The sequence below is a fragment of the Miniopterus natalensis genome, chromosome 14, assembly GCF_054644295.1.
Source record: "Miniopterus natalensis isolate mMinNat1 chromosome 14, mMinNat1.hap1, whole genome shotgun sequence".
NCBI lineage: Eukaryota > Metazoa > Chordata > Mammalia > Chiroptera > Miniopteridae > Miniopterus > Miniopterus natalensis.
Window position 1 is genome coordinate 42,749,472 of NC_142094.1, and position 20,152 is coordinate 42,769,623.

Genomic DNA, 20,152 nt, shown 5'->3' on the forward strand with positions numbered 1-20,152 from the left:
GGTTCACGGACCAATATAAAAACACAATTGTGATGTGAGCATTTCAGACACCCTGGGAAGGGAACAGTGATGGGTGTGGAGTCATGTATGATCATGGCTTACATACTTGACAGAAATAGGCATAACTGGGCAGAAATTCATGGAGTGGGTTTCAGTAAATATATCCAGTATCATGAATCTTGGATCAATGCATTAGAACAGACATGAATATAAAGACACACTAATCATAGAAAAAGTTTATACAAACTGAGAAACACATCTGTACTCAGTATCTCCACATAATTATGCACATGATTTGAAAGATAGATAGATACAGAGAATTTGGAACATCTACACCCCAAATCTACCAGTGCATATAAAATACACGGCAACCAGACCTCCAAAATTGTGGTTCTTTTGTAACACAGACATGATGCTTATCAAATACAACTAGGCACGTGCTGGGGGGAGGGTCAGCATCTTTTGAATCATGGCTACATGCAATGTCTGTTAATCATCTACATATACATTTGCTCAGTTGTCCAGATCATGGATGTGAAAAGACTGAAGGGAAAACTTGTTCATGGCCAAATAGGTAATAAGCACAAAGAACTACTAACATAGATATTTCTAGAAGAGGTAATATGGTTCAGCCTACAGATATTGGAGTCCTGGGCCCGGACTCAAAGTCTGGCTCCAGTGCTATTATGCACGTGAACTTGGGCAAGCTGCTTAGCCTCTCTTTTGTCTCCTTGGTATGTTAGCATGCCTATTTGATAGAGCTGTAGTTGGGATTTGAATGAGAACATGCATTTGTTATAATGCCTGTCATATAGTGAATATGAAATAAATGATAGTTATTATTTTACTTATTAGTATATGCAGTTCTTCTGTTCAGCCCCAGCCTCTCATGGATTCTCCATCTGTTCTTGATATGATTGACTTATTCTACCCAGTGGTTAGCAGCATGGGATCTAGTCAGGCTCCCAGGTTTAAACCCTAGCTTTGCTACCTAACAGCTGTGTAACCTTGGGCAAGTTACTCAACCTCTCTGAACCTCGACTTCCACATTAATAGAAAAGAGTTAGTAATCTTCATAAGAAGTTATGAGAAATCAATAATCCATGTAAAGTGCTTACCACGCTGCCTGGTACATAATGAACATGTATTAGCTCACTATATCCCTTAATATTGTATTATTAATAATAACATTTATTTGTTATTTAACAAATAGTTTTTAAATATTTGCATTATTCCAGGCTTTGTTGCTAAGTGATAGAAACACAATGGTGAGAAAACCAAGCATGGCACCTGCCCTGGTAGGGCTCACAGCCTCGGGGAGGATTCACTGTGAACTGAGGAAGCGAGAAAGCGAGGTTTTGGTCCGTGCTAGCCCCTGAGGGGAGGAGGGGAGCAGAGAAATAGATTAGAAAGCCAGGGCGGAGCCCGCCTGGGGAAGGTTTTGAAGGCCAGGCTGAGGAATTTTATAAGGGTTGCAATTATAAGGCTTAGCCACAGCACATTCTTTTAGGCGGGCACAGAGAGAAACCCGGGGTTGTTTTTGAATACTGGAGTTAACCAGGTGAGAGAGGGTGGGGCTAGGGGCAGGGAGACCAGGCTGTGGAGGAGGCCCCACCTCTGCTGCTGCTGAAAGGCACATCCTCTAGGCTTCCTTCTGCTTGCCGAGGGAGGGGGCACGCCAGTGGAGGGGCAGGGAGGAGCTGGTCCCAGCCATGAGTCTGCATCGATCAGGCAGTCTTCTAGCCTCTGGAGCCTCCCAGGCAGGAGTGTGTGGTAGGCAGCTGGTGAACCCCAGCACTCGCCTCGAAACCCTCACACATGAGGGCGCGGCCAGTGATGACAGGAGCTAGTCTGGTCACGGCTCTGGGCTTGGCATGCACTGCAGACTGGTTTCCAAATGGTTAGTTAAACACATTGCCCCTTAATTTTTAAACCTATGCCTATCTTGAAGTTAAATCAATCCATATGCTTACCATTCATCATCTAAACCATCCCTATGGCCCCCTTGGGCCAGCCCCATGGCCCATCTAGCCCGGTAAATTGTATCTGGCCTGGGCTCCCAGGGACACGTGGTGGAAGGATTATCTCCCTCAGTGCCAGTCTTAGAAGGCTACGTTGCTTCAGAAAATATGTCTTGTATCTAAAGAACCCACTGGGAATCTCTCATCCTGGAATGTACCAAAAACTATTTTTGAAGTTATTTTATTTCTAACCTATAGTTTAGTTTCCACAGAGGAACTGAGAGCTTCTTGGATTTCAGTTACAGTGTCAGTTGGAGTCAGGATAGAAGATGGAGAGAAATATCTGTTGCTAGAGAGTAAGGCACCTAAGTATTCTTAACTAAGACTTTCTCCCAGCTCTCTCAAGGCTTCCCTGTTAACCAACAGGATGGTTTTCTCACCGCCTGGATGAAAGTAGTCTTCTCAAATATTAAAGAGTTTAAGAGTAATTTGGAGAATTTGCTTAAATACAGATTCCTGGCCTGATCACCATCAGAAATTCTAACCAGGAGATCTAGAGTGGGCTCCAGGGTTTGCGTTTAGCCCACACCCCAGGGGCTGCTAATGCAGGTAGTTCAAGAACAGTAGTTTTCCCCCTTTGGGCGTGGCTCAGCTGTTGAGCTTCGACCTAGGATTCAGGCGATCAGGGTTTGATTCGCAGTCAGGGCACATGCCCGGGTTGCAGCCAATCAATGACTCTCTCATCATTGATGTTTCTATCTCTCTCTCCCTCTCCTTTCCTCTCTCTGAAATCAATAAAGATATTTAAAAAACAACAACAACAACAAAAAAAACCACAGTAGTTTGAGGAAACCCTTCTGCAAGCTTTTCAGTCAGACTCTCATCTCTTGGAGCTCAGTTATGACTTCTGAGAAGCAACAAAAGGCAGAAGCTCTTGACACATTTGGGAGAAACCCTGCTAACTTTGGAACTTTTGTATTCCAGCTACATCCTGCTACAGGCAGAATAGAAGGTCCTGCCCATAGCTTCCCCCCATCAGTGGCCATTCTCATGCACAGAACCCTGCCCGACATATGGTCAGATGTCCAAGCTGAAACCTGCAGGGCATGCGAGTGGGTGTGGACAAACAATTCTAAACTGCACAAACTGCAAAGCCGGAGCCTTGGACAACAGAGTTTATGTGCAACACTTCTGGCTGCCAGTGGGGTGGGCAAGGTGGATGCTGTTTCCTCTGTGGGGAGGAGGGAGTAAATTTCAGCTTTTCAGTTCCTGGGATGTACAGAGGGGAGATTCCAGTTCCTTAGAGTTCTCAGGAGCAGGGAGAACTGGGAACCATTTTTGGGAGAGGTGAAATTTTCCTGGATGATCTATGATACCTCACTTGAAGTTCTGCAGTGAAAAGTCTCCAGCTGTTTGCGTTGCTCTGACTTGCCTCTGGGCTGAGCCAGGGACACATGCCTGATGTTGGCAGCTCTCAAAAAGCCTGAGTTGAAACAATTACCTGCATTCGTTGGGCAAAACATCCTTTGCTGAAGCAAATATTGTTTTGTCCAGAATGATCCAGCCTATAATAATAGCAGGCAGCCTGAAGTCAGCTGGCAGAGGCCTCTCCTACCACTCCTCTGGCTCAGTGGGCAGTGGGGCCAGCTAGTATGTAACCTTCTCTACCCTGGAGTTCCCTGCAGTTACCAAATCAGGAAAGACTTTCCCTGTACCAGGGATTAAATATTTTCTGCAAAAACTCTAAAGTGGGCCGTCTACTCCAGAACAGTTTAAGCTGATTTACACGTGTATATGACACATGTGTGAAGATGCTTGATGTCTTGCCCCAAGGACCCTTTGAGCAAACCCCAGTGATATGATTAAGCCTGGGGCTAGCCTGCCGTTCCACTAGGAAGTGGTTCCACAGTGGAGAAGGCAGCCTGTTCTAGGCAGCTGGGCAGGATTTCAGGGGGACAGGCTTGAGGATCCTGTGTATATCACATTGTCAGCAACTGGTTAGCAGGTATTATTACTTCCACTTTATAGAGGGGAATGCTGAAACTCAGGGAGCCCCTTACCCTTTGTTCCTCAGAACACAACAGAACCAGAGAACTAGAATTCAGGAGTTTGGATTTGGGGTTTTGGGGTATCTCTCTCCTGGAGGTAGTATAGCTTTGTTGTTAAGGGTATGGGCCCTGGGATTATTCTACCTGAATTCAAACCTCAGATTTGCCATTTATTAAACAGTTGACCTTGGACAGGTTATAATATGCCTTATCTGTAAAATGGTTTGTTGTGAGGATTAAGTGAACCACTTGTTTGAAGCACTTAGAACATTGCCTGGCACATGGTAAATACTTAGTACAATAGTTTGTATTACTGGAGCCTCCGCTAAGGAAGCACTGCGCTTAGAAATTCTGACCAGCCTGGTCCTGGAAATGCTTCCACCTAACTCCCTCCAAGGTGAGCTGAGGTCACTTCAATGCTAATAAGGCCTCCTCTTGTCTCCACTTCAGGGGGAGTTTTGCACACCATTTATTATCATATAATATAATGCAATATAATATCATACATAACATAACATAATATGATGGGTAGGTTAACTTGGAAACCCTGAGGCGGACCGTGGATGGATGGATAGATGAATAGATACATTTGTACTAAGTATACATACATTATATCATTCTATTGATTTGTAAAAAGTTCCCGGTCTGCCTGGCTGTAATGAGATTTTTGAACTTTGCGTGGCGATCAATGAGAGGAATATTATTGGCCTGGAGAATTGATATACCTGCTCTCAGTGGCTTGTTCTGCTCCCAGGCTGCCCCGGCCCCCCAGGTGTACGATTCCAGCAGACACTTAACCTTTTTTACAGTGTCATCAGGCTAAAAGGAATCTAATAGTGACACAGGACTTGTGCTCAGCACTCTGCCACTATTGCTTTCCTGTCACAAATAATTTATAGCCTTCTATTTCCATCCCTGAGCCTGCACCCCAGCCCTGCCTTCCACTTTCCCCCAGCTCCCAGGAATCAATAAGCTCACACAGCCACAGTAGGACTTCGGGGTGCAAGGAGACAGACAGACAAGCAGACACAGACAAAGAGGGGAGACAGAGAGAAAGGCAGAGAAAGAGAGTGAAACATGGAAGGAGGAATGAGAGGAAGAAATGCCAAGGGTGTAGAGCCAGAGGAGGAGTAGGACTGTCCCCAGAGCTTTCTTAGAACGCCCAGGGCTACTCTGTTTCTTCACGAGTTTAACGAACTATTACTAGGCGACTGATCACATGCTTTCATCCTGACTCACAGAGCCACTGGACTGGTTTCCTCTCCAGCTTGGTGGGGGGTGAAGGCCTCCTGAGAATGTACCAAGAGGTGATTCCCACCTGCCTTGCCATCCCTTACTCTAAAGCTCCGCCTGGCATCTCTTGGGTCCGGAGGAAGCTGCCGCTCATACTGTCTACAGATCCGTCCCAGTGCCCCCAGGCAGGGGTCCCCAGTCTGTCTTCTCTGATGCAACCTCTTTTGGGGTCAGGCTGTGACACCTGCTGCTGCTGTTTCCTGTCTTCTCAGTGCTCTTCCCAGTGTCTCCGCAGCAGCCGCATCTCCCAGGCTGGGGCATGTTGGGCTGAGAGGCCTCCTGCGGGCACCTGGCTCAGGCCCTAAAGAGAAAGCAGCCAGGCCTAGGGGCCACCCATAAGAATACTGCTACTACTAGTTGTTATTAGTATAGCTAGCATTTGTTGAGCCAAACATCATACTAATTGTTTCACATGGATTATCCTACTTAATCCTCACAACAGCCCTAGAAAGTGAACAGTAGTATTATTTTATTATTCAGATGAGGGGATAAGAAACTGCCAAGGGTTTCACAGGCAGGAAGTCTCAGAGCTGGGACTCAGACTGAGCCCTTTCTCCCTTTGCCGTAGCCACACTCACAGGAGTATGGGAGACGCTGAGGGCCTGGAGTCCCCACACTGGGCCAGGCAGAGCCCCGGAGGTTCCAGGAAAGTTGGGGGAGAATGAACATCCCTGTGCAAGAAAGCACGCAGGGAAGAGAAGTGGGGAGCAGGCACCCTGACAGGGCCGTCTCTCCGGAAACAGGAAATAGCGTCTTCCAGCCCCTAAGTAGAGATGTGCTCTCCAGAGCTCCTGACTGCGCCCTCTAAAGACCCATACGCCGGACTTGACTTTCCAGGCCAACCTGCCTGGGACCATGGAGGCCGTAGAGGTGTCTGGCTGGCTGTAAGGCCAAGGAGGAAAAAGAATTGGAGGAGGAGGGGGAACTGGGGGAGAGAGTATCAGGAGTCACCCAGAGCAACTGCTTTTTTTCAGCCTTTTAACCCCTAGTGATATTCCCATGAGTTGTTGCATTGTGGCCGGGATGCAGGAGGGCAATGGATGACCATCAGGCTTCCACAATCCCAGTTCTTAAATTCCCTAAGATCAGCTTTGGGGGCTTGCAAGTGCCCACAGCCCGGGAGGCATGGATGGACACCAAGAGTATGAGCAACTCACAGCAGGCAACCTGCCCAGCTCCTTTCCTGGGCACCACCAAGTCGCTGTCAGGGAGTAGTGATTTTCCATCACTTTCTGCCTCAGCTAAATCTGCACCCGTGCCCCAGGTCGGAGGCGCTGGGTGACAAAGACGGAAACTCCACAAGGCCAGTGGTTTGCAGCTGTATTTCCTCTCACTCCCTTACATACCTCCCTGTTCTGGCTGACTGGGCCGGGCATAGCATCATGTCCATTTGGCTTCCATGCTTTGACTCTACCTTCTAACCTACTTATAATGCTATGCCCCCTACTTCTTTGTTCACCTTAGAATCATGTTATGTGCTAGAGAAAGAGACCTTAGAGATCCTGTAGTCCAAGCTCTTTAGAGTTTAAAAGAACTGAAGCTCAGAGAAGTAGAATGAAAAGCCCAAAGCTATGTAGCTGCAAAATGACAGAGTCAGAAGCAGGACTCAGTGCCCCATAGCCCAGTGCCCTGTCTGCCATCCTCCATGCCTCTGGCTCCTATATGTATCTGTATGTTTGGCCCTACTTTGCTCTGAAGCACTACATCAAGTTTCACCTCCTCAAAGACTTCTCTCCCGATGCCCCCACTTGAGAGGGGGATGATTCTTCTTCTGCCTCCTTTCGGCACTCACAGCTCAGCCCTCTTGGAGTTACTTAGCTTCTCTGAGTGTGTGTCTCCTCCCCTAACTTTATACCCAGCACTGCGTGGCAAGGGCCTTATTTCTGTTGCCCGACAGTGCTCAGTAAAAGTTGGTTAGAGAGGAATCCACTGAGGGCCTATGACTCACCCGCTGGATGAGGTGAACTTGGATCACACACATCTCTGCAGGGAGGAGCAACACTGTTGAAAAAATTGCTTCCAAGGGCACCAAATTTGACCAGTGGGTGGAAGGAGCCTTCCTCAGTCCTAGCCCCAGGGTTGACCTTTTGTATCACACACCCCTGGGTCCTTCGGATCACTGACAAGCCAGCTCATCCCCAGTCCTGAGATGTCTGACTCATCCCAGAGTGCACAGTGGGGGCACCAGGCTTTTCAATGAGGCTGGTAAAGAAGCTGTGATCCAAGTAGGACCTCAGAAAAGGAGGCCACCAGCCAGCGAGCAGGACAGGGACAGGGCTTTGATTTGTTTGAGAGCAGCAAGTGGGCTCAAGAAGTAGTTCAGGGCCTAACATCTGGCAAAGAGACCATGTGCTTGTGTTGGAATCCTGGGGACAAAGGGTTACCTGTGACCCAGTCCTTCCCTGGCTACTTCTCCTTGGTTCTCAGTAAATGGGGAAATCTCACCCCCTCCCTCAACTCTGGAGGTGTGTGGTACAGTAGTAACAGGAAAACCAGCTCCAAAGTGATCTCCAGGCGCAGGGAACCCTGTTCCCAGAGAGAGATTTGCATATGATTAGGGAGCAGAGGGTGGTCAGCCCCCACCCCCAGAAAGGGGAAGGGTGCTGTGCTTTCCTCACCCTGCTGCCCCAATACCTGCTATCAAAAATGGAGCTGCAATTTTGATGATGCGCACAAGGCAGGACAGAATGCAGACCGCCTCCTCCCAGAGCTGCACTAGGCTGGGGCCCAGGCAGAGCAAACAGGAGGGAAAGCTCGCGCCTTGCAGCAGTCAGCGAGGGCAGGTGTGCAGGGAGCAGATGCGTGAGGAAGGAACTGAGGGGCTGGGGAGAGCTGGTGGGGAATGAGGGGCATGTGATGGGTGATGCTGTTGTGATGCTGTTGCAGGATCATCCGGACCAAAGTTCAGCAGCCTTTTCACCCAACACCGGATGGGGCTGGGACCGGAGTGACTGCACCTGGACACACCATTGGTAAGAGAGCTCAGGAAAGTGGGGAGGCAGGGCCCCATCTAGGAGAACTGGATACACAGCTCCACCCCAGCACTATTTTTTTCCAATCTGCGCCCTCTCTGAACTCCTAGAGGCTCCAGAGAGACTGGCTCCCTAGGATCCCTCCCCCTTTCTCCATCTCTCTCTCTCTCTCTCTCCCTCCCTCCCATCAATATTTCCCCTGTAGCTTAGCTTCTCCTTCCCTTCCTCCCCCTCCTCTATCTTTTGTTTTTACCTGATCCTGTCTCCCTACTTGTCCCTCTGTTTTCATATCTACTTTCTTATTCCGTTTTTCTAAAGTTGTCATTCTAAAGTTATCATTGTCTATTCTCCCCTCCTCTCCCTTCTTCTCCCCTCTTCCTTGCTCTCTTTGCCTTTTCCCTTCTCTTTTTTCATCTCTGTATGTGGGACTCTGGGTTTGCTCCTCTGTCTCTCTCCCTCCCTCTTTGTGGCCTGTCTTTTTGATCCCTTTGTCTCTCTGTCATCCACTCGGTGACTCTCTGCCTCTCCCCAACCTCCTTATTTACTGATCCTTGCTCATGGCTTTCCAGAGATATGACCCCAGCCCTTCCAAAACACCTGCTAACATTCCTACCACCCCCCAAACATACAGCATTCCCTTTGGCCCAAGGGTGCTTGGTACCAGGCCTTAAGGGGATAGGATGCAATCAAGCTTTTCCCACTGCCCCTCTTGGTAGCTATCTCCTGCTCTCTTTACCATCAGGAAGTAGAAAGGCAGGCCCCAGCCCTCCTGGAGTTGGCAGGATCTGTTGTTTACTAGGCCTGTATTACAGCGTGTGCTAGAAAGGAGGGTTGGGCCAGGCTGTACCTGAGTAGATCATTACTGAGTGAATATGTTCACTAGTCTGTGCCCTGAGGAGGAAATGAGGAACTTCCCCGGGTGATTTCAAGACCAGAGCAACTGGAAGAGAAGAGCTGTGCTCTCCTGGAGAGTGTCAGGACCATTCTTGTGACTCCTAGAGATTCAGAGACAGATCTTAGAAAGCCACAGACTCTAAATCAGGATTGGTAAAGACTCAGCCCAGGAGACTAAGAGACAGTGAGCTGGGGTTTGTTTAGAAGGATTTTCCCAGCCCCAGAGATTGGACGAGCTGTGCAAGGTGGCCTCCTAGGAGCTGTGCTCACTACAGGACTGCTGAGTCACTTTCTGGGTTGAGTCTGCTTTGGTGCTTCCATTCATCTTCAGGGGAGTGAGTTCAAGGGCCCAGTGAAATCTGTAGGCCTGCAGGGAAGGCTTGGGGTTGACTGGTCATCAGTCAGCCCAGGGCTGGACAGAAGTGAACGGCCCGCTGTGTGTGTAGCAGGGCCTTTCCCCTTAAGCCTCAGAGGAAGGAGTGGCATATGGGTCCCCAGCCCGCCTTATTTCCTCTGCTTCTCTCTGCCTCGGCCTTGGGGCTTTGGCCTGCGGTCACAACTGCTATGCTGATGGCATTTCCTCCTTACTCTTGTCCAGTTCCCAGTACGGCCTCCCCTCCTGTTTCCAGCGCCTCCAATGATCCAGTGGGATCCTACTCCATCAACGGGATCCTGGGGATCCCTCGCTCCAATGGCGAGAAGAGGAAACGTGATGAAGGTAGGGAGGAGGGACGAGGCTTGGCTCCCCTGTGCGTGCTTTGTCCTTGGGCTCAGAGCTCCGGTTTCGGCCCGGCCTCGCAGCTGCTCTGCTGTGAGATCAGTTTTAGCCGCAAAGCCCAGGTCCCCCCACTGCCCTGCTGGCTCCTGGAGAGGGAGGCAGGCTGCTGGTGGGGCCATCAGCTTCACCATCTGCTCAGCAGCCTCGAACGCCTCACCTTCCTCCGGGACTCACCCCCAGTATCTGTGTGGGATGCCAGGAGGACAAGCATGAACCATGTACCTCGGGAAGGTTTTGGAGGTTGGGGGACATCTGGTCTCTGACCTGAGGATAAAAGGCCAACTTGCCTTATCCTCACCTGATCCCAACCCATTAGGAGATAGGAGAGTGGTGTCACATGCAGCTGACCCTGGGGTCCTTTCTCTGTAACACATGGACACTGATCCCATTAAAACCACTCAGGGAGCTGGACATGGGTTCCTGTCTGCGTTCTCCCATGGGGGGAGACACCTCTCGGGCTTCTCTCTGGCCTCCCCTCATGCCCTGTAATGCCTCACGGTGCAGCCAGCTGTTAAGCAGGGAGGCAGAGAGGGGAATAGAGGGGAAGGGGAGAGGGGGAAGGAAGCAAGAGGAAGCAAGAGAGTGGTGGCGATGAGCTTGGGAGAATGTGTTTCGTATGGATGACATTAGAGGTCCCTTGGTGACCATCTGGTTTTCTTCTGACTCATGAGACCAGGGTGCAGGGCTGGCAGGCCCAGGCAAACAGAGACACCAGTGCCTGGAACCTACTTCTAGCCCTAATCTCACGGTCCCCACCAGGGAGGCAGTAACCTTCTGGTATAGCGAGGGCGTATGATATTAAGGGTACATACCATGAAATAGACAGAATCCTCTAAGGATGAGCATAAAGGGGGTGACCATACATCCCATTAGCCCAGACGGTCCCAATTTATGCCTTTTGTCTCTACATCTTGGCTAGTCAGCATCTCCTTTTTCTCCCAAAAGTGTCCTGTTTAGACAATAAATCATATGGTCATCCCAAGTCCAGATGAGCCCTTGATTGGGGCAGCTTTAGAGGGTAAGGAACAGAGAAAAGGGACAAAGCTGAGATTCCCTGGGCCCCAGAAAAAGAGAGTGTGAGAGCCCTGGCCTCCAGCGGAAGTGACAGAGTGTAGGAGAGGCCTGGGTCTGGCAAGACAGCGATGACCTGGTGCTGGCCTCCTTCCAGAAGCCCTAATGGCCTCGTTTCACAGGGAAACAGCTTGTCTGGCTCTATTTCTCCTTCTTCCCAAATATCCAAACCCATTTGGCTGCCACGGCCTTTGCCACTCACTAAATTTCATTGTGGTTGTTTTGGCCACAGCCCCTGATGGGCAGTGGGAGGCTGTGTGAAAGGCCCTTAGTTCCAATTCTCCCCGGGGGTTTCCTATACTCAGGCCTTAGCCAAGCTACCTGGTACCCTGAGTGGGTTGGAAGATTCTGCCCCAAACCCTAAGGGGTTTCTCCTTTAACCACTGCCCTGTATTTTTTAGAGCGAAAGATGTTCAGGGGGCCAGGATAGGCCACAGGGCCCCCTCACCTCCTCTCCCATTGTCCTGCGGTCGGACACAAGCATGCTTTTTGATTACTGGGCTCCTGTGGGCCATGAAAAGAGGCCAAGGGTGGGGAAGCACTGGCATGAGGCTGTGGCCACCCCAGGTTGGGCCTGGTTGGGCCAGAACAGAGTGCTCTCCTTTCAGAGGGATTGGTCACATTCATTGTTTCAAGCCAATTCAATTCAATGAACCCTTCCCGTGCGTCAGTGGCAAGAAAGGCGTGGTGCTATAGGATCCCAAAGCAGAACAAGATATGACCCTTGTCCTTAAGGAGCTTGCTGTCTAGTGGGGCGTATAAAACACGTGAGCCCAGAGAGCAGAAAAGCCCACCGTGTCTATCTGTTGTGGTGGAGGTCTGGGCTGATGGCTATGGGAGCTCAGAGTGCGGAGAGAGATAACCCCAGGAAGGGCTGCTCTGTGAGGAGGGGCCTGAGGGAAGGGTGAGGGGCACGTTCAAAGACAATGGCAGTGTGAAATCCTCTGATAGACCCAGCCTTGAGACCAGTAAGTTCTGTGGTGAGAAAGTACAGGGGCACTTTGGCTCGGACGAAAGGGGAGAGCATGGGAAGTCAGGATAAGTAAAGGGGTTAGGGTCACAGATCAGGTCAAGACCAGACCACATAAGGAGTTTGGACTTTTCTGCAGGCGTGAGTAGCCACTGAAAGTGTCTGAGTGTCTGAGCAGGAAGGTAGAAGGACAAGGCTGGGTTCGGGAAGATCCTCCAGCAGGGTGGCAGTGATGGCGTCAGCAGGGAGACATCTCAAGGAGCAGCTGGACTCCTCTAGGTGACGGACAATGGGGGCCTCCACAGCTCCTCTTACTGCTTAAACACTCCTTGGGCTAGCTAGGTGGCAGGAAGCATCGGTGGCCCTACTTCTTTTTGGGGGGTGGGAAGGTTCTCTTGCTCTGACTCCTATTGATCAACCACAGATCAGATGGAGCTGTCCTTTCCCTGGTGGAGGCCAGAGCCCATGAGGGAGGCCAGTTCTTTCTGACCCCTCATCCCCACACCACACACTTGATCTATCGGACCCAGGTGGGAAGAAAGAGGCAAGAGCAAAGGCAGACCTTTCACAGGCTGTCCTCCCCTCCCCCACTCTTGGTGCCTCTAAGCAGCCAGGCCCAGTTTGCATTAGGGAGCAGCTCAGATGATTAAGAATAGGGGAGATAATTATGTGTCAAGATGATGTAGCCCAACTCTGCAGTCAGGCCAAGGTAGCACAGCAGCTGGCAGGCCAGTAGCAGGAGGCAGCCTCAGGCACGGGCTGCACAGACACCCAGGTGTGTCCTTTAGCTATTGGGACAGCGCTGCAGGCAAAAGAGAAACTGGCTTGAGGAGCTGAGGGCCCTTGGGATGGGAACAGGTCTATGTGTCAAGGGATCGAGGGAGTGGACAGACACATTTCCCTCCAGGAGAACTCTGATGTCCTGCCAGGCTGGCCCCTGTCACTGTGGCATCTCCCTAGAAGTGTCATACCCCGAGGGCAAGCTCTGAGCCTCTCTGTCCTCCAGGAAGCCACTCCCACTCCTGCCTCTGGGTACAGTTCAGCCTATTCTTCAGCTCTAACAATGTCATGGTGTTGGGCATTAGCGAGGACAATCACTGCAGCGTGTGCTGGCGTTATTGGAGACAATCTCAGCAGTAGTTATTGGTGTTCACAGTGATAATACCCAGAGCATTATTGGCACTGGCACTTGGAATATGGACAGCATTATTAGTATCCGCAGCAATCATATCTATGGAGATATTAGTAAAGGGCCGATCAGCTGTGACTCTGGGGAAAAAGAAACTGACAGTGACTGCGAGTCTGCTGGAGCCGCCTTCTCAGGCCTTGGCCTTTGGAAGTATAGAAGAATCCCCAGACTTTCCTTTGAGAAATGTGCTAGTCAAGAAGCTTTGACCCCCAACCCCCAAGAGTCCAGGAGCTCCCAGAATGAGACAGGTAGACAGGCCAGTGATAGATGAGGAAGTTATGTCACGGAGCCCCCAGAAGACAGTCTGGGAAGGTAAACCCCGGTTCAGTACCCCGCTAAAGCTCTACCTCTTTTTGGTTACAATTTTGGGTGGGTACATTAGGGTCCTTTGAAAGACACTGCTTCCCTGAATTTGCTTGCCCTGGCTTATGTGGCTGGAGGATAGAGACTGTTGTATTTTTTCAGACTGAAAAACCAAAGTTCTTTGCCTTCACCCAGTTGCTCTCAGCTGTGGCCCAAAGTGTTGTGGAAACACAGAGCAATTACATAACTTGTCCAAAAATCCAAATGAAGTCATATGGTCTGTTAATCTGTGGGAGGGGAGGCGTGTTGGTCTCATCCTTTGATGTGTGGGATTGCAGGGGGCTGGGATTTTGCATTCCATTAATTAGGTGCACAATGAGTTGTGCAGTTGAGTGTTGCCAAACCGGTGCAGTTGTGCATTTGCAGGCAGGGCAGGTTGCATGGCTGCAAACAGCCGAGTCCTGTCACTGCCTTTAATAGCTCCCTTCTGCTTTGGATGGAACCGTAACTGGAAGAAATGGTTTATTTCCTTAGTTAGTTTTCCTCCTAGAGGTCCCCAAGTGTGTTGCTCAGGTTAGACTTGGAGCAAATGAGGGAATGAAGCTGTGGAAATGAGTGGCACCTACTCTGTCTAAGAGGAAGATTTGGGGTGGGGCCAGCAGGTAGTCCCTGAATCGCTTGCATGAATGGGCAGTGTGGCCCAGTGGGAAGTGGTGCAAGCTCTTGAGTCAGGCATAGCTGGTTTTGAACTCTAGTGCCTTGGGCAAGTCACTTAATCTTCATCAGCTCAGTCTTCCCTCTGTAAAGTGGAGATGGTAACAGCACTCACCGTGGAGAGGACTACACGAGGTCATGGATGTAGAGTGTTGGCCAATCCATCTTGGAAGATGGGGTGCTGTGTTTCTGGGGAAGAAGGCCTAATTGGCAGGTTTATGTTTTGAGAAGAAATGAAGTCATGTAAGAAAGAAACTTATTTGGGCAGAACATCCCTAATCTTGGTGTGGCCCCTTTTAAGTAGGGCAGCGAGGGCAGTGGAGGAAAGATGTCAGCCCCCCATGTGTGATCAGGAGGACCTTTGTCCATCTCTGCTTACTGATTGGCTCTGCGGTTATCTAGCTGGGTGACATGTTCTCTCTGAGCATCCACAGGCATTTCAGTTGCGTGTAAATAAATATAGGACCCCCTACTTTTCTAACATGGAGGCATCCCTCCCTCTATTCACTGCTGTGCAATTCCACTCCCTTTTGCAAATTTGTTTACTTACCTTGGGAAATGTATGTTTGTTGATGGACACATATGTAATTTTTTACAGTCTATGAAAATGTGAGTATGTGTGTTTTTCAGTATCCTGGATTTTTGAGTGAAAGGGGATTAGAACACCATGCATTGGGCAGGCACACAGCCTTCTGGATAGTGTATATATTTGAAGAGATGATCAGGTGTGAGCAGGTACATGTCCACCAATGCTAGTGAGCAGGCCCTGAGTGTGTTGGTCTTGAGGCACAAGTGTGCATGTAGACTTTTGCCCTAAGGGCCCCATAGGCATCACCCTGCATTCTGTTGGCAAATGGATGGGCTGTACTGATCCTATCTCCAGGGGTGGCCTGGGGCTCAAGGCAAGGGAGCCCTTACACCCTTAGGCTATATGAGAGTTGCCACTCAGCATCCTCATACCCTTTGAAGAGGAGCCTGGTCTCCCAATCTCGGGGTCTTGCCTCAGTCTTCTACCTGCTTGTCTTCGGGATCTCTCAGTGTCTGTCTGTCTCTCATTTGCTCTAGTTGAGGTATACACTGATCCTGCCCACATTAGAGGAGGTGGAGGTTTGCATCTGGTCTGGACTTTAAGAGGTATGGGGGCCAGAGGGAACATGGTGTGGGGGTCAGGGGAAACAGCTGGGGGTGGCGGTTAGAGACTGTTAAGAGAGTGGGTTCCTAAGGGCCAGTGAGCAGAAGAGGAGGTGGTGCGAGCTTCCACTGGGAAACCAAGGGGCTCACAGAATCTCAGGGCCTGGATCGCTTTCTCCACGGGCCACTGCTGGGTTTGGGGGCTGAGACCCCAGTGGCCTGGAGGGTCAGGCACTCAGTGGATGGGGGGCACTTTTTCCAGCCCTTGGAAAAACAAAGAGCAGATCGGGCAGTAAAACAAAAGCAAAGGAGACCTGGAAGCACCTGACAGCCCTAATTCATCACGGCCCAAGTTTTTTCCTGTGTTCCCATTATATTTGTTTGTAAAAGTGGAAATCAATTTTGAAGGTAATTTTCTGGAAAGAATGGAAGGGAGGTGGGAGGGCCGGATAAGGCAGAGATGGTAAAAGGAAAAATTTAGGCCAGGCACAGCCCAGGGGCAGCTCTTGGCAAGGTGAAAGAAAATTGCATATTCAATCTCCATCCATGAATCTCCCTCACTGCTGCCCGCCTCCTGCTTGAAAACAATGAAGGCTTTTTCCCAACGCTGGGCAGGGCCTCCGTATCAGCCTCACTTTAACTTCAGGGTCATTAATTCCCTGATTATTGAAGGAGAAGAGAGGGTTGCAGCATCGTCAATTCCAAAGGCACCCCCCCATGTGATCAGGCCCTGGCTGGGGTGTGGTGGGGGCAGCCAGGGTGGGGTGAGGTTTCAGAAGAGCAAAGGGCTGGGGAGGGAGGAAGTGGGGAGCCAACTGGACTGGGGGGAAGGAAGCCAGGAGGAGGGGGGAGGAAGGCAGTCATTACTGCATACCTCTGTTGTGTTGTTATTGCAAATTAAAAGTAGCATGTTCCACTCCACAGCTATCTTTGGGGAGGGAGGGGCACCGAGGGAGGTGGGGGATCTTATCATTGCTTCTTCAGCAGACCAGCCGTGGTGTCACCGTGTGAGGTGACATTTGAATTTACAATTCCGCTGAGAAAAGCCATTAATTCACAAATTAACATTTCTCCCTCTCCCTCTCTCTTTAACACTCTCTCCCTCTCTCACATGGATGTGCAAGCAATTGAAAAGACAAAGGAAATAGCCTTAAGGAAGAGACTTTACTGCTAGTCTGTCTGTGCTGAGATTGCTCCCCCTGCTTCCAGATAGATAAACCAATTACCTGAGCAGCTCTGCTCCTGGCCGCTGCGATCGCGATCGCCTCCTTTTGTAGGCTGCCTCCCTGGCTGGATTACGCTCGGTGTATCTCATTAATGTAAACCAGGCATGCCCTGGTCACCAGTCTCTCTTCCCCGCTCTCCTTCTGGAGGGGCAGTGGGAAGAGTGCTGGTGTCAGAAAAGGCAGCAAGGAGGACCCCGGGGAAGAGGAGAGGCTGCCAGTGCCCCACCGCCAGGCCCTGGGACTTTAGGCACAACCTGTGGTCCTGGAGGAGGCGAATGGGGAAGTCTGCAGGTGGGCACTCCCTGGTAGGCTTGCATGGGCGAACATTTAGAGGCAGAAGCAGGAGCCAGAGCCTGACTCTTTCAGGACCACATGTCAATCCTCTGTGGCCTTTTGGTCCAGATGCAGGAGGCTGGCAGAAGCAAAGAAAGGTCTGAACATTCCCTGCATGGGATAAGCTTAAGGAAGTTTTGCTGAGCACATACTATTTTAGTGGGCGCCAGGGTTCAGCCTGGAGGAGCTGGGAGTGGTGCCGAGGAAGTCCTAGAAGACTGTGAGGTTGCACTATGTTGGGTAAACAAAAAGAGGTTTTGCAGACTCCTTAACTTATATGTGGCACTTGGACACAGTTATGTGTGTTCACCACCTAATCCTTAAACACACACACACACACACACACGCACAGAACCATCTGATTCCCTTTTAAAGACCCCCCACCCAGGAGTGTGGACCTGGATGACTTACCCTCAGAGCTCTGCAGTAGCTTACAACGTGGGCAAGGAACTGCAGAGCCTCTTCTTGCTTCCATCGTTCTCTGAGCCCTGGCCAGGCCCTATAAGAAGACATTATACAGGCAGAGGGAAGCCGAGCAGTTTGAGTTTCTCTAAGGACAGGTGCTCTGTGGGTTATTGCTGGAATTCTATGATTTCACATACACTATACTACCTAGCACAGGTCACAGACTGCTCCTCATGAGGCAAGTCCCAGGAAAGTCCAGAAACCAAATCTGCAGAAAGGTAATCCTCCATCTAGATAGGTGTCAGAGTTAACTGCATCTACAGAGCTCTACCTGTGTTCATTTCCCAACAAATATTCAAACCCTAGCTAATGTCCACTCTAGTCTAAGAAAGAGCTAAGGTTCAAAGGTCAGCATTCGCTGAAACACCAAAAAACCCACTTATGAACACCTATTTGTTGTTATGATTATGTCTTCCCAGTAACCTGGGAAATCAGGCCATTCCTACTGAAGGGGGAACTTTTCTATCTTAGTTGGATCACATATTTTAGCCAAACTCTGGACAGTGCTGGCCATGAGCCTGTTGAACGCTGACCATATCATTATACAGAGGTAGGTGTAGGTTATGTCGATGTTTTATTAAAGCCTGTACCTTGGGTCCTGCACACACATGGACTGACTTTCCTCTGTGGGGAAGGACCGGAGGTTAGCCATGGCAGTGTGAAGCGGACATGGGTGCATGAATTTATACATAAATCCCTGAGTTTATACCAGAGACTTCAGTCAAATCATTAACCACCTCAGGCTCCTAACCAGTTCATGCTATTGTAAAGAGTTATATTTCCTTGTTTGAGGAAGTATGTTGCAATTTAGCACAAAAGAGGTTCCCCCCCCATAAAGTGCCAAAACATCAAAATAGGTCGACCCCAGCCCCCAGGAGAGAATGTATAGATTAGCAGTAGAGGGAGCTGGAAGTTGGGGTGGGTGTAGCAGAGTATGACAACTTTCTCAGCAAAGGCATCTGTGCGTTCCTGGGCACGTGTATGCACACCCATCTTGTCAGACTCTGTCTTCAAATCCTAGCCTTCCACTTGGCAGCTACCTTCCAGCCCTGCAGGTAGGGTTGTTCACCTTCCCCCACCCTGCAAGGGCACCAAGCGAGAAATGAGAAGGGCTGCCTCAGCGCTGCCCTCCTCCCCCCAGGCACAGGCTGGGGACAGGAGCGAGGGACCAGGCCTTGAGGCTGTCCCCCAGCCCTGCTACTAGTGGGCTGGCCTCACTGGGCCCCTCCTCCTCTGCAGGCCAGCGGACAGCTGAGAAGGGCAGGGCCACGGGGACCCCTCAGAAAAAGGGTTTGGAGAGAAGGTAGGCTGGGGAGACCCAGGACTGCTGCCTGACAGAGGAATGGGTCCTCGCAGCTTCCCACCCATTGCGGGTTGCACAAGAACTCTAGAGCCCAGAGAAGGACTCTTTCCCTGCCGGCCTTCCTCAGGGCTAGGGTGGCTGGAAGGCTCTCCAGGACCTTCCCCTTCTGCCCCGTAGGGGTGGAAAAGCAAGGAGTGTTGGGGGAGGGCTGGGAGATGATCACGAGCCTCAGAGCCGAGTTGCAGCAGAGCCAGTAATTCAAACCATCCTGACCCTTCGGTGAACCCGAACCTCCTGACCTTGACAGCACCAGACAAGGGAGGCCTCACAAACCTCAACCTGCATGGAGGCCTCGCTTTCTTTCTCCCTTCCTTGGAGCCCCGCAGCCCAGCCTCCAGGTGGCTCCTAAATTGGCCATCCCCACAAAATGTCAGCATCCCTCCCTCCCTGAGGCACCTGCCTGTCTGCCTCAAAGTATCTTTTGTGCTCATCTCCACTGGAGACAAGGGCGTGGGCATCTCACTAGGGCCTTTCCAGGGCCTGGCCAAGGCTTTCTCCTTTAAACACAGCTTGCACACCTTGTCCATTCTCCTCCTGCGCTGGGCTTCACCTTTTTCAGGAGTACTAGCTATAAAGTATGTGTGTGCGCGTGCATGCATGTGTGTGCACGTGTGTGTGGTCTGGATGCACACAACGGCTGGGATAAAATGTGATCAAGATAGAGCAGACAAGAGTAGGGAAGAAAAGCCCGAGGAAGGCTGCCCCAGGAACCTGCATTAAAGTAAATGTAGTTTATGAAGTTTATGCTTTCCTCCCAGGGAGAGCTGGACTCCATCCAACAGCCTCCCAGAGCCTGCCAAACAGCTCCTGAAGCAGAAAGTGCAGGCAGGGGCATGGGCAAGCCAGGGACAGAGGGAGAGGTGCACGGACCAACGTGCACACACACACATTCTCTCCCTCTCTCTCTCCCCTCTCCCTCTCTCTCTCACTGGCTCATACAGATCTCCCTAGACCCCAGCAGACTTCAGAGAATGGATGGAGAGATGCAGACAGTGTGTGTGCTAGGAGTGACTTCAGGAGCTTCCCTTTCCTACCCTCTTCCCTCCCCACCCCCACCTCCCTCTCCTTTGGCGGTGTAGCCAACCCAGACACACTGGCAGTGCGGATGCTTGGGTGGACTGTTGGTGTCGTGAGCGGGGCCAAGGGCAGCTTGTGGAAGCCACTCTGGGTGAGGGGTAGTGTGGGTGATCTTTGAGAGGCGAGTGTGAGGTCAGTGTAGTCAGCGGGATCAGAACGTGGGCTGCAGGGACCTGCCTTTTTTCTGATGCTCCGGATCCATTTTTCTCTGGCAGTTGGATCTAGACCAAGTAGGTACCTTACAGCTACTGAAGACAGCTGCTGGAGTCTCCTAAGGAAAAATAATGAGAGACAGTATTTTTTTCGGGAAATCCAAAGGAAATAAATGGTTGACAAGGTTGGGATATGGGAGCTCTTAGAGGGA

At 50.6% G+C, this 20,152-nt stretch overlaps 1 protein-coding gene across 4 annotated transcripts in view; it reads left to right on the top strand.

Moving 5' to 3' along the window:
* PAX2 (paired box 2) overlaps positions 1 to 20,152 on the top strand; it is a 73,315-nt gene that overhangs the window by 20,995 nt on the left and 32,168 nt on the right. For 2 of the 4 annotated variants that reach the window (XM_016219867.2, XM_016219865.2), the window contains exons 4-6: positions 8,189 to 8,274; positions 9,767 to 9,886; positions 15,259 to 15,327. In XM_016219867.2, coding sequence (XP_016075353.1) covers positions 8,189 to 8,274; positions 9,767 to 9,886; positions 15,259 to 15,327 — 275 coding nt within the window. The remainder of the gene's footprint in view (positions 1 to 8,188; positions 8,275 to 9,766; positions 9,887 to 15,258; positions 15,328 to 20,152) is intronic. The other 2 variants (XM_016219868.2, XM_016219866.2) reach the window with 1 other exon arrangement.